At 39.2% G+C, this 13967-nt stretch overlaps 1 protein-coding gene across 1 annotated transcript in view; it reads left to right on the top strand.

Annotated features, from left to right (window-relative positions):
* Exoc2 (exocyst complex component 2) overlaps nucleotides 1–13967 on the top strand; it is a 159587-nt gene that overhangs the window by 118569 nt on the left and 27051 nt on the right. The window contains exon 23 of the mRNA XM_034510216.2: nucleotides 2440–2581. Within this exon, the coding sequence (XP_034366107.1) occupies nucleotides 2440–2581 (142 nt within the window). The remainder of the gene's footprint in view (nucleotides 1–2439; nucleotides 2582–13967) is intronic.

Below are 13967 nucleotides of genomic sequence, written 5' to 3' on the forward strand. Positions count from 1 at the left end.
GACTCTGGAGCTTCTCCCATCCTCTGGCACATCCTAGAGATGTCCCCAACACCACCACTAGATTGGCTGCCAGGAACTTTTCTCCCTTTCCTTTCCTTCCTTCCTTCACACTCCCCTTTCTTCCTTTCCTACCTCCTTTCCCAGCCCCAGCTTTTTTTTTTTTTTTTTTCAGGCATTCAACCCAGGGCCTTGTGCATAGTAGGCAAGTATCATACCACTGAGCCACATCCCACATTTTATTATTCAAGGAACCTACATACTTGAAAATATTCATTTGGCATTAGTGATTTTCTTCAATATCATCTTTTTTAAATAAAACAGATTTGTTCCCTTCCATGTTAATTTTCTATTTTGTTGGCTGCTTAAAGGAGTTTAAACATTAATTCTAAACCTTCTTTTAAACTTCTCTTTTTAAACATCTGAAGCTCAACATTTCTTTACTCACTGCCTTATCTCCAAAAAAGTTTAGATGCATTGCATTTTCGTTGTCAGGCTCTTTTTGTTTAAGATTTTGTTGTTGTTGTTGTGGGGTAGGGCAGGGGTTACTAAGGCTCATTCAAGTCCTCTTGTATTTTCTACCACTGAACTGTATGTACTCTATCCTATTTTAAGAATACTTAAAAGAATTTTTGGAGCTGCAGAGCAATTAAGATGACTTGCTGTTATTACAGAGAACATTGATTTGGTTCCCAGCACCTACAAGGCAGTTCACAACCATGTGCACCACTAGTTCCAGAAGATCTGATGTCCTCTTCTGGCCTCCACAGGCCTCTCTGTACAAGTAGTGCACATACAAACATACAGGCAAAAAACATAAAAACCTTTTGAAAAGAATACTTATTTAGAAGTTATATTTCATATTTCTAGGGTGGTTCTAGTCTGTTAGGTGTATTTTGTAGGCACTAGGCACGGAGTAGATTGTGAAGGAACTTGGGTTTCATTTTCTTCCACTATTTTCTTCCCCAGTCTGATTTGTTTGACTTAGGTTAGTGTCCTTGATCACAAATGCAGGCGATTCATTCTTTGAATTTTTTCATAAGCAAGTGTATGTTGTCTGGACTTAGGTAAGGGATTGCCATGACCCTGAGGTTGGGTTCCTATAGATACTGTTGGAGTGATCTCAGGTTTCCAGGTGACATTTCAGAGTTCATACTGATCCTTTACTCTCCATAGGTTTACGACTTTCTTGTGGGAAAGTGAAGCCCACCCCCATATTCACTTAGAAACTGGTAACTCTTATAGTATGCACCCGGACATGTACAGCGTCTTCAGTCTAACTTGGCACTCAGCTGTCCACTACAGCTCAAACTCAGGTTCAGATCCAGTACAATTTCTTGTTTTGATTGTTTACTTGTTGGTTTTTCTCTCATTGTTCATGCATGTCCACTTAAATTTCTATAGTTTGTGTTACAAGGCCTCTTAGAGTAGTCTATCTTTCTGTTTCTAACTGCAGCTTTAGATTTCTGTCATGTTTCTTTGTGCTCTGAAAGACAACCTGCCTTTCAATTCAGTATCTTTGGAAATTACCTGTCGTCATAAAACCATGTCCTATGACCTACTCTAACTCCCTTCTGAAGAGTTTTCACTGTGTTCTGTTCCTGTGTTGCTCCCACTGCTCGGTGGGTGCTTTGCTTCCCAGCAGGCACACTCCTTAGATGAGCATTCCACTTTCCTGTCTGCTTCTTGAAGTTCTGCTCTGGTTTACCTGTGCCCCTCAGGTAAACAGTGTGAAGGAAGATTGACCATATTCCACTCCACATACCCTGAGCCAGCACACTGATGTTGTCAAATGGCAATCAATTGAGTGTTATTGAGACGAAGGCCCTCCTATAAGGCTGATACCGACCTCTGTTCCTTTTGTCAATACTGCCAGTAGGAGCCACAGTTGGCCTGTGCTGAACTGTGCCTAGATCTGGGCCTGTAGTACTCACACCAGGACTCTACACTAGCATCTTTGATGTATTGTTTGAACCATGAAGGAACAAGAGCTGTTTTCTCCACAGAGTGACTGAAGGACAAATTCAGACTGCTCAGCACTGAGACACATCACAGTCATACAGACATGTGATTGGAAAAAGCCAGAGTAGCCACAGGCAGGTTGTTAGAACAGGATGCCTTTGGATGACATCACTGATGTGGAACTATGCAGTTGGTGTCCTTGGTATTGTTGGTCATTGGCTGTTGAATACTTATACTGCCAGTTCAGTCTTTCTACAGAAAAGAAAGTTTAAAGGATTTTGAAAGACAACCTATCATCCACAGATGGGACTTATTTCTTACTGTGTAAAATAGCCATACTATTTATTGCTGACATAGATAAGATAAAAACCTGAATTATGTAGAAAAATGCTTTGTAAAATGTAATAGATACTTACTTGCATTATTTTCTTTCTTCTCCACTCTTAACTTGGCATTTTAATCCTATGTCTTGTGTTGTAGGTTAGCATGGCATCACTGAAAGAACTGGATCAACGACTCTTTGAAAATTACATTGAGCTAAAAGCAGATCCTATTGTTGGATCCTTGGAACCTGGGATATACGCAGGCTATTTTGATTGGAAAGACTGTCTGCCTCCAGCAGGTAAGTCTAGGAGCATTCTCAGCTGCTCCAAATGGTGATAGGTATAGATCCAAAATGTATTTAAACTATTTTTCTTTATATTCATTTTTTTCTGTTCTTACCAAAGACAGGACCTTTGTTATTTTTACTTATTGGTTTAAATCATTTTTTAAATTATTTTTCCCTTTTCAAAAATTTATTCTTTTCTCATATATTATATCCCAATTGCAGTTTCTCCTCCTCCTCCCTCCAGTCTTCCCCCCAACACACACACACACACACACACACACAGACACACACACACACACACACCTCACCTTTCCCTCAGATCCAGCCTTCTTCTACCTCCCCTCAGAAAGAAGCAGGCCTCCCAGGAACATCAACCAAACTCAGCATAACAAGCAACAGTAAGACCAGGTACATGCCCTCACATCAAGGCTGGTCAAGGCAACCCAGTAGGAAAAAAAGGGTCCCAAAAGCAGGCAAAAATAAGAGACAGTTCTCACCCCCACTGTTAGGAGTTCCACGAGATTACCCAGCTACACAACCTTAACATTTATACAGAAGGCCTAAGTCAGACCCATACAGGCTCCCTGATTTCCTTGACACCTCCCCACCCCCCCACACCCCCCATGAATTCTGGTCAGTTGATTCTGTGGGCCATGTTCTGGTAGTATTCTTGATGCCTCTGGCTCCTAGAATCCTTCTTGCCTCTCCTCATCAGTTCTCTCTGAGCTTCAACCAATGTTTGGCTGTGGGACCTTCCATCTTCTCTCATCAGTTGCTGGACGAAGTCTCTCTGGTCTCTCTAATGACAAATATGCTAGGCTCTGGTCCCACCATATCCTGCAGGCAGGACCAACTATAGGTCAATTTGTGGCTGTGTTGGTGTCCCAGTCTTTTTACTTGAGGCCTAAGTTGGTTAGAAAAGATAGTCAGTTCAAGGTACTTTGTCCCCTAATTACTAGGAGTCTTTGCTAGGGTCACCCTCATAGATTTCATGGAGTTTCCATTGCACTAGATTTCCACTTTACCCCCGAAATACCCTCCAGTTCCAGTCATCTCTCCCAGTATTCGCTTCTTTCATACTTCCATCTGATCCCTTTTGTACCCACTCCCCAGTCCACCCATGAAGTCTGTTCTGTTTCCTCTTCCCAGGGAGATCCTTACATCCCCACTTAAGCCCTCCTTGTTGCTTCGCCTTTCTGGCTCTGTGGATTGTAGCATGATTATCCTTTCCGTTACAGTTAATATCCACTTACAAGTGAGTACAAACAATGTTTGTCTTTCTGAATCTGGGTTACCTCACTAAAGATGGTTTTTTTCTAGTTCCATTCGTCTACAGATTTTATGATGTCATTTTTTAACAGCTGAGTAATAGTACTTATGTAAATGTACCACCTTTTCTTTATCCATCCTTCTGTTGAGGGACAGCTAGGTTGTTTCCAGTTTCTGGCTATTACAAATAAAACTGCTATGAATGTAACCGGGCAAGAGTCATTGTAGTTAGGATGGAGTGTTCTTTGGTTATATGCCCAGGAGAGCTATAGCTGGGTCTTGAGGTAGATGGATTCCCGATTTTCTGAGGAACCACTGTATTGATTTTCATAATGTCTGTACAAGCTTGCACTTCCACAAGGAATGGAGGCGTCTTCTCATTGCTCCACATCCTTGCCAGCATGAGCTATAACGTGAGATTTTGATTTTAGCCATTTTGAGGGGTATAAGATAGAATCTCAGAGTCGTTTTGATTTTTTTTTCCCCTGGTGGCTAAGAATGTTGAACATTTCTTTAAGTGTTTCTCAGCCATTTGAAATTTTTCTGTTGAGAATTCTTTGTGTAAATCTGTGCCTCATATTTTTTATAGTATATTCTTTTTTAAAAAATTTTTATTGGATATTTTATTTACATTTCAGATGTAATCCCCTTTTCCTATTCCCTCCACCCAGGAACCCCCATCCCATTCCCTGCTTCGATGAGGATATGCCACCACCCACCCTCCCACTCCCACCTCTTCACCCACGATTTCCCCCACACTGGGGCATCCAGCCTTCACTGGATCAAGGACTTCCTCACCCATCTATGCCTGACAATGTCATCCTCCCCTACGTACACACCTGGGGCTATGGGTCCCTCCCTATGTGCTCTCAGGCTGGTGGTGTACACCCTGGGAGCTCATATTTTAATTGGATTATTTGGATTTTGGATATCTAGTCTCTTGAGTTTTTTATATATTTTGGGTATTAGACTTCTATCAGATGTGGAGTTGGTAAACATTTTTGTTTTCATTTTGTAGGCTGCCACTTTGATGGATGGTGTCCTTTGCCTTACAGAGGCTTTCCAGTTTCAGGAAGTCCCATGTATTAATTGCTGATCTTAGTGCCTGTGCTATCGGTGTTCTGTTTCTGAAAGTTGTCTCTATAGTAGGATTTTCATGGACCACCAGCTATATAAATAATGACACCAAGTCTTTTGGCAATGTCCCAGCTAGCTATTTAAACTTAACTAACTAGCCTACAACCCTCTATGTGGCCAGAGTTTTACCTCTCTGTACCTATTTACGATGGTCCACTACCCCACCATATCCCACTGGTAAATCTTCTGCACCTACCCTCTTCTCCCAGAGACTCTCTCTCTACCTGGAAGTTCCACTCTCTGCCAGTACAGCAATCAACAATTGACAATACAAAGGCACACCTTCACACAGTATACCCCAAAATGTGTCCTATGCCAGTTCATTCAAGGCTATGTCTCACTTTTTATTCTATCAGGTTCAGTGTATCTGGTTATATGTGAGGCCATTGATCCACTTGGACTTGAATTTTATGTACAGTGATAAAAATGGACTCAACGGATATTTATAGAACATTTCACCCAAACACAAAAGAATATACGTTCTTCTCAGTACCTCATAGAACTTTCTCAAAAAGTGACACATACTCAGACACAAAGCAAGTCTCAACAGATGATTGAAATAACCCCCTGTATTTTATCAGACCACCACAGACTTAACACTTGATATCAATAACAGAAATAATATAAAGCTTACAAACTCATGAGGGCTGATCAACTTTCTGCTGAATGAAAAATGGGTCAAGACAGAAATAAAGAAATTAAAGACTTTCTAGAATTCAATGAAAATGAATATACAACATCCCTAGATTTATGGTACACAGTGAAAGAAAAGTGGTGCTGAAAGTAAAGTTCACAGTACTAATGCCTGCATAAAAAACAGTTGGATAGATCTCATTCTAGCAACTTAATCACAAACCTGAATGTTCTGTGCACATCCAAGAGGAGGAGACGGCATGGAATAATCAACTGAGGCTGAAATCAGTAAACTGCAAACAAATAGAACAGTACGAAGAATTGATGAAACAAGAGTTGGTTCTTTGAGGAAATCAAGATAGACAAACTCTTATTGAAACTAACTAAAAAACACAAAATAGATCATTCACCATGGTCAAGTCGGCTTCATTCCAGAGATGCAGGAATGGTTGAGCTTACAAAAATTACTAAACATAATCCACCATATAAACAAACTGAAAGGAAAAAAATATGATCATCTCATTAGATACAGAAAAAGCTACTACTTTATGTTAAAAGTCCTGGATAGATAGGGATAAAAGAGACATACCTAAACATAATAAAGGCAGTCTATAGTCTATAGTCACAGTAGCCACAGATAATATAAAATATCTTTGGCTAACTCTAACCAAGCAAGTGAAAGAATTGTATAACAAAAACTTAGTCTCTGGCCGGGCATGGTTGTGCACGCCTTTAATCCCAGCACTTGGGAGGCAGAGACAGGCAGATTTCTGAGCCTGGTCTACAGAGTGAGTTCCAGGACAGCCAGGGCTATACAGAGAAACCCTGTCTCAAAAAACCAAAAAAAAATAAAAAAAAAATAAAAAAAAAAAAGAAAGAAAGAAAAAAGAAAAAAAAACTTAGTCTCTGAAGAAAGAAACTGAGGAAGATGTCAGAAGATGGAAAGCTCTCTCATGCACATGGATCAGTGGGATTAACATAGTGAAAAGTGTCATCTTACCAAAAGCAAACTACAGATTCAGTGCAATCCCCATCAAAATTCCAACACAATTCTTTACAGACCTTGAAAGGACAATACTCAACTTCATATTGAAAAACAAAAATCTCAGGATAGCTAAACCAATCCTGTATAATAAAATAACTGCTAGAGGTATCACCATCCTTGATCTCAGTAGTACTGTAGAACTATAGTAGCAAAAACCATGTTAATAGCACAAAAACAGGCACATTGATCAATAGAATCAAAATGAAGACAGATATAAATTCTCTCACCTGTGGGCACCTTATTTTTGATAAAGAAGCCAGAAATACACACTAGGATAAAGAAAGCATCTTCAACAACAACCCTTTATCTCTTGCATACAGTTACCCAGGATGATTCTGTAACTTGAGTTGTACAAAAATAATTCCACAGTAAATGTGGCTCTACAAGCATATGTGGGGAGAAAAATTAGATTTCTTCAGATATGCACCCAGGAATAGAGCAGCTGGATCACACAACAGTGCCTTCACCCCGATTTCTATAATATTGAGCTAAGTCAACTCCCTTCCCAGTCCTCTCTAATGTTTGTTGATATTCTTTTCTGGATGATCATTGTAGCTGGGGTGAAATGAAATCTCAATATAATGTTTATTTACATTTCTTTAATAGCTTAGCACCTTGAATAAGTTTTCATATATTTGCTGATATTTGTGCTTCTTTTAAGAACTTCTGTTTGTTTCCTATTTATTGATCGAATAACTGAGGGCCATGGTGAGTGTGTGTGTGTGTGTGTGTGTGTGAATATTCTGTATCAGATAAAGAAATGGGTCTCCCCATCCCTGTGTCTCCCATTTTGCAAGTTGTCTCTTCACTGTCCTGGTTGTTTTTCTTTGCGATTCAGAAGCTTTCATAATGGCTGGAATCCATAATAGTGGAATCCCACTTCTCCCTCTTATTTCCTAAGCTAGTAAAGTCCTATCATAGAAATACTGCTGTTAATGTTTTGAAGTGTTTTTCCTGTGATTTCCTCTAATACGTTTAGCGTTTTCAAGTTTTACATGGAAAGTTTTTCTTTTAATCTATTGTGAGTTGATTCATGTACAACAAATGAGCAATAGGAATCTAGTCGTATTCTTCTGAATATAACCATCCAGCATCATTTCATGAGAAGGCTTGCCTTCTTATCCAGTGAGTAGTTTTCAGACCTGTGCTGAGAGTCAAGCTATCTTAGTTTTGGAGATTCATATCTCGGCCTTCGTCCCGTGGTATTGCTTCATGTGTCTGCCTTTGTGTGGATTCTTTTTGTTATATGGCTCATGGTACAACTGATCTTCAGTCTCTGTTGTTGAGGTGCATGTCTCTCTTCAAGGAGAGAGCCATTGTCCCTGTGAAATAGTTGCAATTAGCAGAGCTGCAGAGGAGGGCTTACTTTTCCTGGGCTCTCTGACCACTGTTGCTTTTCATGGCAAACAGTAGAGCTTCATGGTGGGGAATGTTGTGTCTGGCAGTGAGCCTACTCTGTTGGGGGAACCAGGATCTTGCTGCACTTCCCTCTCTAGGAGCATCTTTGAAACTGGCACAAGTCCCTGTGAAGTCCCAGAGAACACTGTGAGGTGCTAGTGCCTTAGGTGTAGTGTCAGCTGGCCACTTCCATGTGCTAGGGAGCCTGTGACAACACTCAAGTGTAATTAGCAAGAGGGGAAGAGGTGTGGGATGGTAGTGCCAGGTGAAGAGTCTCTTCAGTTTGTTTAGACAGCAGGACTTCACAGTTCCACATCCACTACCTTAATGTTTTTAGCTCAGGTAACCAAAGTCTGATTTCTCTACTATCTTCAGATCCTTTCAACCATGACACTTGTGGGTTAGGTGTAGAGTATAAAATATTTAACCGTAAGATTTATCTTAATAATAATAGCCTTGGACTTTTCAGCATTAAAATTCTGCTGGCTGTATGGCACTTAACCTCTTTACCTAGTTTAATCTTAACTGTAAAATAAACCTTCTTTTGTAAGCAAATGGCACTGTCAAGACTGCATATCTCACAGTGCAAATTTACTGAGAAGCCCTGCATTTACTTCACTTGTTAACCTTGTTTAGTTCTGTTGTTTGTGTAGTTTTGACTTGATTACGCCTAGTCACTTAGTGAGTGTTAGTTTGTTAAGAGTTGGGATCTCATGTTAAGTGATCTGGCAGAATTGACATGACCATTCTAAAGTATTTCAGTCAGCAATCTTAACAGTATTTTTAGAGTTTTTCTCTCTAGAAACTGGAGTTTACAAACCACATAAGTAACTAGTTGCTCACTACAGGAGTTAACGTTAAATTTGTTTCCAATCCTTTGTTCAGTAATTTAAAATACAGTTGATTAGTGTCATTATTTAAGAAATTTGTTAAAACCTAGCTATGTTTTTTAATCTGACAGATGGTATATACCTTTTTCTTGGTATATGTTTTACTAAGGTTGTTTTCACAGTTCTACGTCACAGGACTGACTATTCAGATTTTAGGTTCTACATCACAGTACTGACTATTCAGATTTTAGGTGTTCTATTACTTTGTGATTATGTGCAGCTTCTTGAGTATTTACATTTTATGAATTTTAGAAAAATTGAAATGTCTCTCATTGTCAAATACATATTTGCTTCAGGTCTTTGAAGCAAATCTCAAGAAAAAACTTTCTTTAAATTTTCTCTTAAGTGCTTTTTTAAAGCTATCTTTTCTATCTACAATGCATATAAACTTAAATTTATTAACATTCTTTAAAGTATTTAACGAGTGAATTTAAACTTAACCATTTTTATCAAGTAAAGTACATAATTGATTTTAATTCAAGTACTTTATATTAGTGATGATGTATAGAATCCTGATGAGCATGTTGAGATTCACAGGTATAATGACAGGAAATGTCTATTACCATCCTGGAATCACCCTTCAGTGGAAATCTCTAGTAGGCAATGTTTGTGCTCCAGAGCAGCATGATTCCACTCCTCAGGCTGGGTCAGACACAGCCCATAGTGCCCTGACTCACGACTGACCTATTAGTTATTTGATATCTATTGCTGGGATGGTGCGTTAGAGTGATTCATAAGTCACATGCAGAGCATATGTGCACTATTGATGGGTCATAGTAAGTCCACAGCTCTTCCATGTCTGTGTTTGCTTACCTAAGAACAACTTGAACTGTGCCTTCAGCCCTCTACCTTTGGGATCTGTCTGACATATTTTCACTTAACTGTGTGAGACATAGCACAGTGTGGTTATCATCTATTGTATCTTGTAACATGAATCATTTGAAGCTCAGGTTCCAGTTTGAATGTCTAGAGAGGAAAAAAATGCTAGAAGAGTGAAAAAAAGGAGAAATTGGATTTTGTATTTGTTTTGAAAAACTTGAACACTAAAGACAACCTTGCTCCTGTTCCCTAACAATGAATCATTAAAATCAACATCTGTGGCTGTCTGCATTCCCCTCTGTGCTCTGGTTCCTCTGTGCTGCTGTAAGAAAATGCCTCTAATCAGGTAGTTCATAAAGAATAAGATTGGGATCTAAGATCAGGGTGTGGTGAGTTCAGTGTACTGTGTACCTGCATCCTTCAGAGAGGATAAAGCCTGTATCCTTGCACCACTGAAGGAAGTGGGAGAAAAGGCTAACTTACTCACGGTCCTTTATAAGGCAGGCACTCATTAATTTACTTTTCCAAATGATGTTCATGTCAGTTAATATTATTTGTAATTACTGATACTGTATTACCATATTAATATCATTCAACAAGCATAATGAATGTGTGACTAATATCTTCTGTGTGTATACAAAAAGAGTGTGATTGATACCAGCAAATAAAATTGTGTTACCCCATTAACAAAACATTTACTTCAGAAAAATGTTTCAGTGTTAATAATTCCTATACAAGTGAAATACTTCTGTTAATACTTCAAACAGGTCAGTTGTAAAGACAACTTATAAACTGTAAATTAACTTTTTTTCCTTATTACCTCCTGGTTTTTTTAGACAATGGAACCCAGCAGTCAGCCCCCTCTGTTTCCACCTGTGGAGACTTCATTATACCCATTCCCAGGCCCCAGCCCTCTCCCTGTGAGACTCCTTTGAAGAAAGTGTTTTTCTTTGCAGGCAGATGTTAATTGGAAATAGTTTCTTGGATAAGGGTCCATGTCCATTTTCCCTTCTTAGCACTGGGACACAGTCTCTGTGAGTTTGTGTGCATCAGTCCTGTTGTGTCTGGAAGACACTGTTTCCTTGGAATCACCCATCCCCTCTGGCTCCAACAATTTTCCATCTTCTCTTCCACATAGCTCCCTGAGCCCTGAGGGGAGAGGTTTGATTACAACATCCCATTTAGGACTGAGTGTTCCAAAACTGCTTACTCTCTGCACATTGTCCAGTTGGGAGTCTCTGTGTTTGTTCCCATCTACTGCAAAGGGAAGCTTTTCTGATGATGGCTGAGCGAAGCACTATCTACGGATATAGCAGGATGTCATCTTACTGTTTTGTTCCTTTAACAAAACAATAGTATTGGGTTTTTCCCTGTGCCCATGGTCCATCCAGTGTCAGGTTCTTGGCTACCTGAGCAGTGTCAGGCATGGATTTCATCTCATGGAGTGGGCTTTAAATTCAACCAAAGAAGTGGATGGTTCCTCCTACATTTGTGCCACTGATATATCAGCATATTACACAGGCAGTCACCATTGTAGATTAAAGGGTTTTGTGTAGCTGGGTTGGTGTTTACCCTTTTCCTCTGGTAGTGTGCAAAGTACCTTCTAATACCATGAACACTGGTCTGTAGGAGTGAAGTCTCTAGTAGATACCAGTTTGACTTCTCCATGTTCAGTGAGATACAGAAGTGATACCACCAGCAATAGGGTTTTACTATCAGCTTATGGGGAGCAACCAATAACTTTGGTAATTGGCTGAGATGTTTGGAAGTTTCCAGAGGGTCCCCTTGTCTTAGGGACATATACAGTTTCAGCAGTGGTCATGAGTTGATCATGCATGCTCTTTAACCTCATTGCTTAATATAAGCTATTCTTGTAATTAGGACCCAGCTGTGTAGTTATTACCAGTCCTAGTGGGTGGCATTCTTTCCCAGAGGTCCTTACACATAGTGCTGTCTTCACTGAACTTCCCACCACCCTGCCAGCCCCAGCTGAGGCCTCTAGATAGATACAGAATGCCCTTTCAGCTGCTTGAACCTGGCTTAGGTCTTCTTTCCTGGTGTTCCCCTGCCTCTTTGCCCTACCTGGACTTGATTTATCCTGTGTTGTGTCCACCCTACCTAGAACCTGATTCACAGTATGCATTCTCCGACAGACTCTTTCAGCAATTAGTGGGTTGATTTATGAGAAAAATTCGGACAAAAGTTCCTCCAGCAAGGTGCAGTGCAATACTAAACAGCAATTAAAATACCAATTTACACTTTAGTTTTCAGATGAATCCATACCTTCAACAGAATATAGGATTGAATCAACTACTCCTATTCAGTGAACTGTCAAAGAAAGAAATGTTGTTGATTAAATGAGATAGCTGTTGCAAAATTAACATCTGTGTAGAAGGATCAGAGTATTTATAAGGCACAGAGCACTAAAGATCTCCTAAGCGCCACCTGTCCAGACCCCTTGTCATAATTCTTTGAGCCTATATAGATTATATGTTCTATGCTTGGGCACTTTTCAAAACTTGTTTTTTTCTCTGGATTTGGAATGTGTGTTGGTTCGGACTCCTGGACTCCTCTATGAGCAGCTCAGCTCAGTATGAATACTGCTTTAGATGAAAACATGCCAGCTGGGTGGATCTCATCCCTTGTCCTTCATTCTTTCCTGCCCTGAACTCTGAAGGAAAAGCTTTCATAAGTCCTAGGACTACTCTTGATTTTACTTGAGAAGCTTTGTGAGGACATTTTAATGGTCCTATATTTGATCTGCTCGTATGCAAAAAAAAAAAAAAACAGTTTTCTAAAGGAGGATAAGCCTGGTTGTTCATCTTTCTAAGTCACAGGTTCATTATGTAAGCTCACTTTGTTTTTCAGACCTTGTCTCCTTTTTACAAACAATTTAATATATTATAGTCAATGCCATAAAATCACTTGTACAATGCTTTAGACATTTGGTTATAATTTATTTGTTTGCCAAGCATTTTTCAATAAAGCTCAATTTTGGCCTTACTCATCTTCAATGTGAAATTGATTAACCTTGAGGTGGACTGTGGGTTGCATATTTCTTTTTTGCATGTCTTATCTGCTGAAGTATTTGTTATGTTTTAAATTGATAGCTGTAAACTATGCTGCTTGGCATCAGGTTAACTAATGTCTTATTGTGCAAACCTAACTCATTTTTAAAGTTTTATTCTAGAAAATTTCAGACATTTATCAGATTAGAACAGAATAACAAATCTTGATTGTCCTATTGGCCAGCTCCAGCAGCTGTCAGTTCTGGCCCTGTGTGTTTTGTCTGCACTCGGCTTCTAGGAGCTATTATTTTGAAGTAAATATCAGATCATGTTATCTATATGCAAATCACATGAGGACTAATTTTTCTTAAAGAATCATAACCAATCATCATACCACTATAAGACTTGGAAGAAAATTAATAGTAATTCCTTAATTTCATCAAATATTCTGTCAGTGTTAAGATTCTAGATGCTTATAGCATAGAAAATTTGCTCAGGGTTCCCCAAGTCTCTGTACTGCTTTGGTTGATGTATCCCCTTTTCTTGTTTGTTTGTTAACTGATTAATTGATTAATTTGATTTAAGTCACTAGGGTCTCAGACTCTTTTCATTTTACTTGCTGAATAAATTAAGTTCTTCATTGTGTGGATTTTCTGAAGTCCTGGATTTTAGGATTATTTCCCCATGCTTGTATCTGTCTTTTGTGTTTTCCATAAATTAAAAAAAAAAGTGTTAGGTTAAATTCTGTTTCCATGTAAGTTTATTTACAAAGGAAGCTCGATAGTATTCAAGGTTATTGTTATTCTTCCTGTTTGTGATGTTAGGATGACACTTGAAAATTGAATTCAAGTGTCATTTGGACCATCCTTTTAAAGGTTCATCGTGAAGTTTCATCTAATGATTTAGAGCCGCTGATTGGTGCCATAATCTTTCATTTTCTTTCTATTTTAGTCTGTTTGCATATGAGTGGAGAGTGTGTGTGCCCTGACACACATGTGGAAGTCAGCAGACTTTTCAGAACAAGGCTCCCTTCTTCCAATGTGGTTTCTAAGGCAGGGTCTTACTTGTTTCTGCCACACTATGTACTCCAGGCTGTCTGGCCCAATAGCTTCCAGAAGTTTCTCCCATCTTCACCTTCTGTCTCCCTCCAAGTGCTAGGATTACAGATGAGTGGCACCACATCCGACTTTTTTCCTTGA

This window comes from Arvicanthis niloticus, chromosome 8, assembly GCF_011762505.2.
Source record: "Arvicanthis niloticus isolate mArvNil1 chromosome 8, mArvNil1.pat.X, whole genome shotgun sequence".
NCBI lineage: Eukaryota > Metazoa > Chordata > Mammalia > Rodentia > Muridae > Arvicanthis > Arvicanthis niloticus.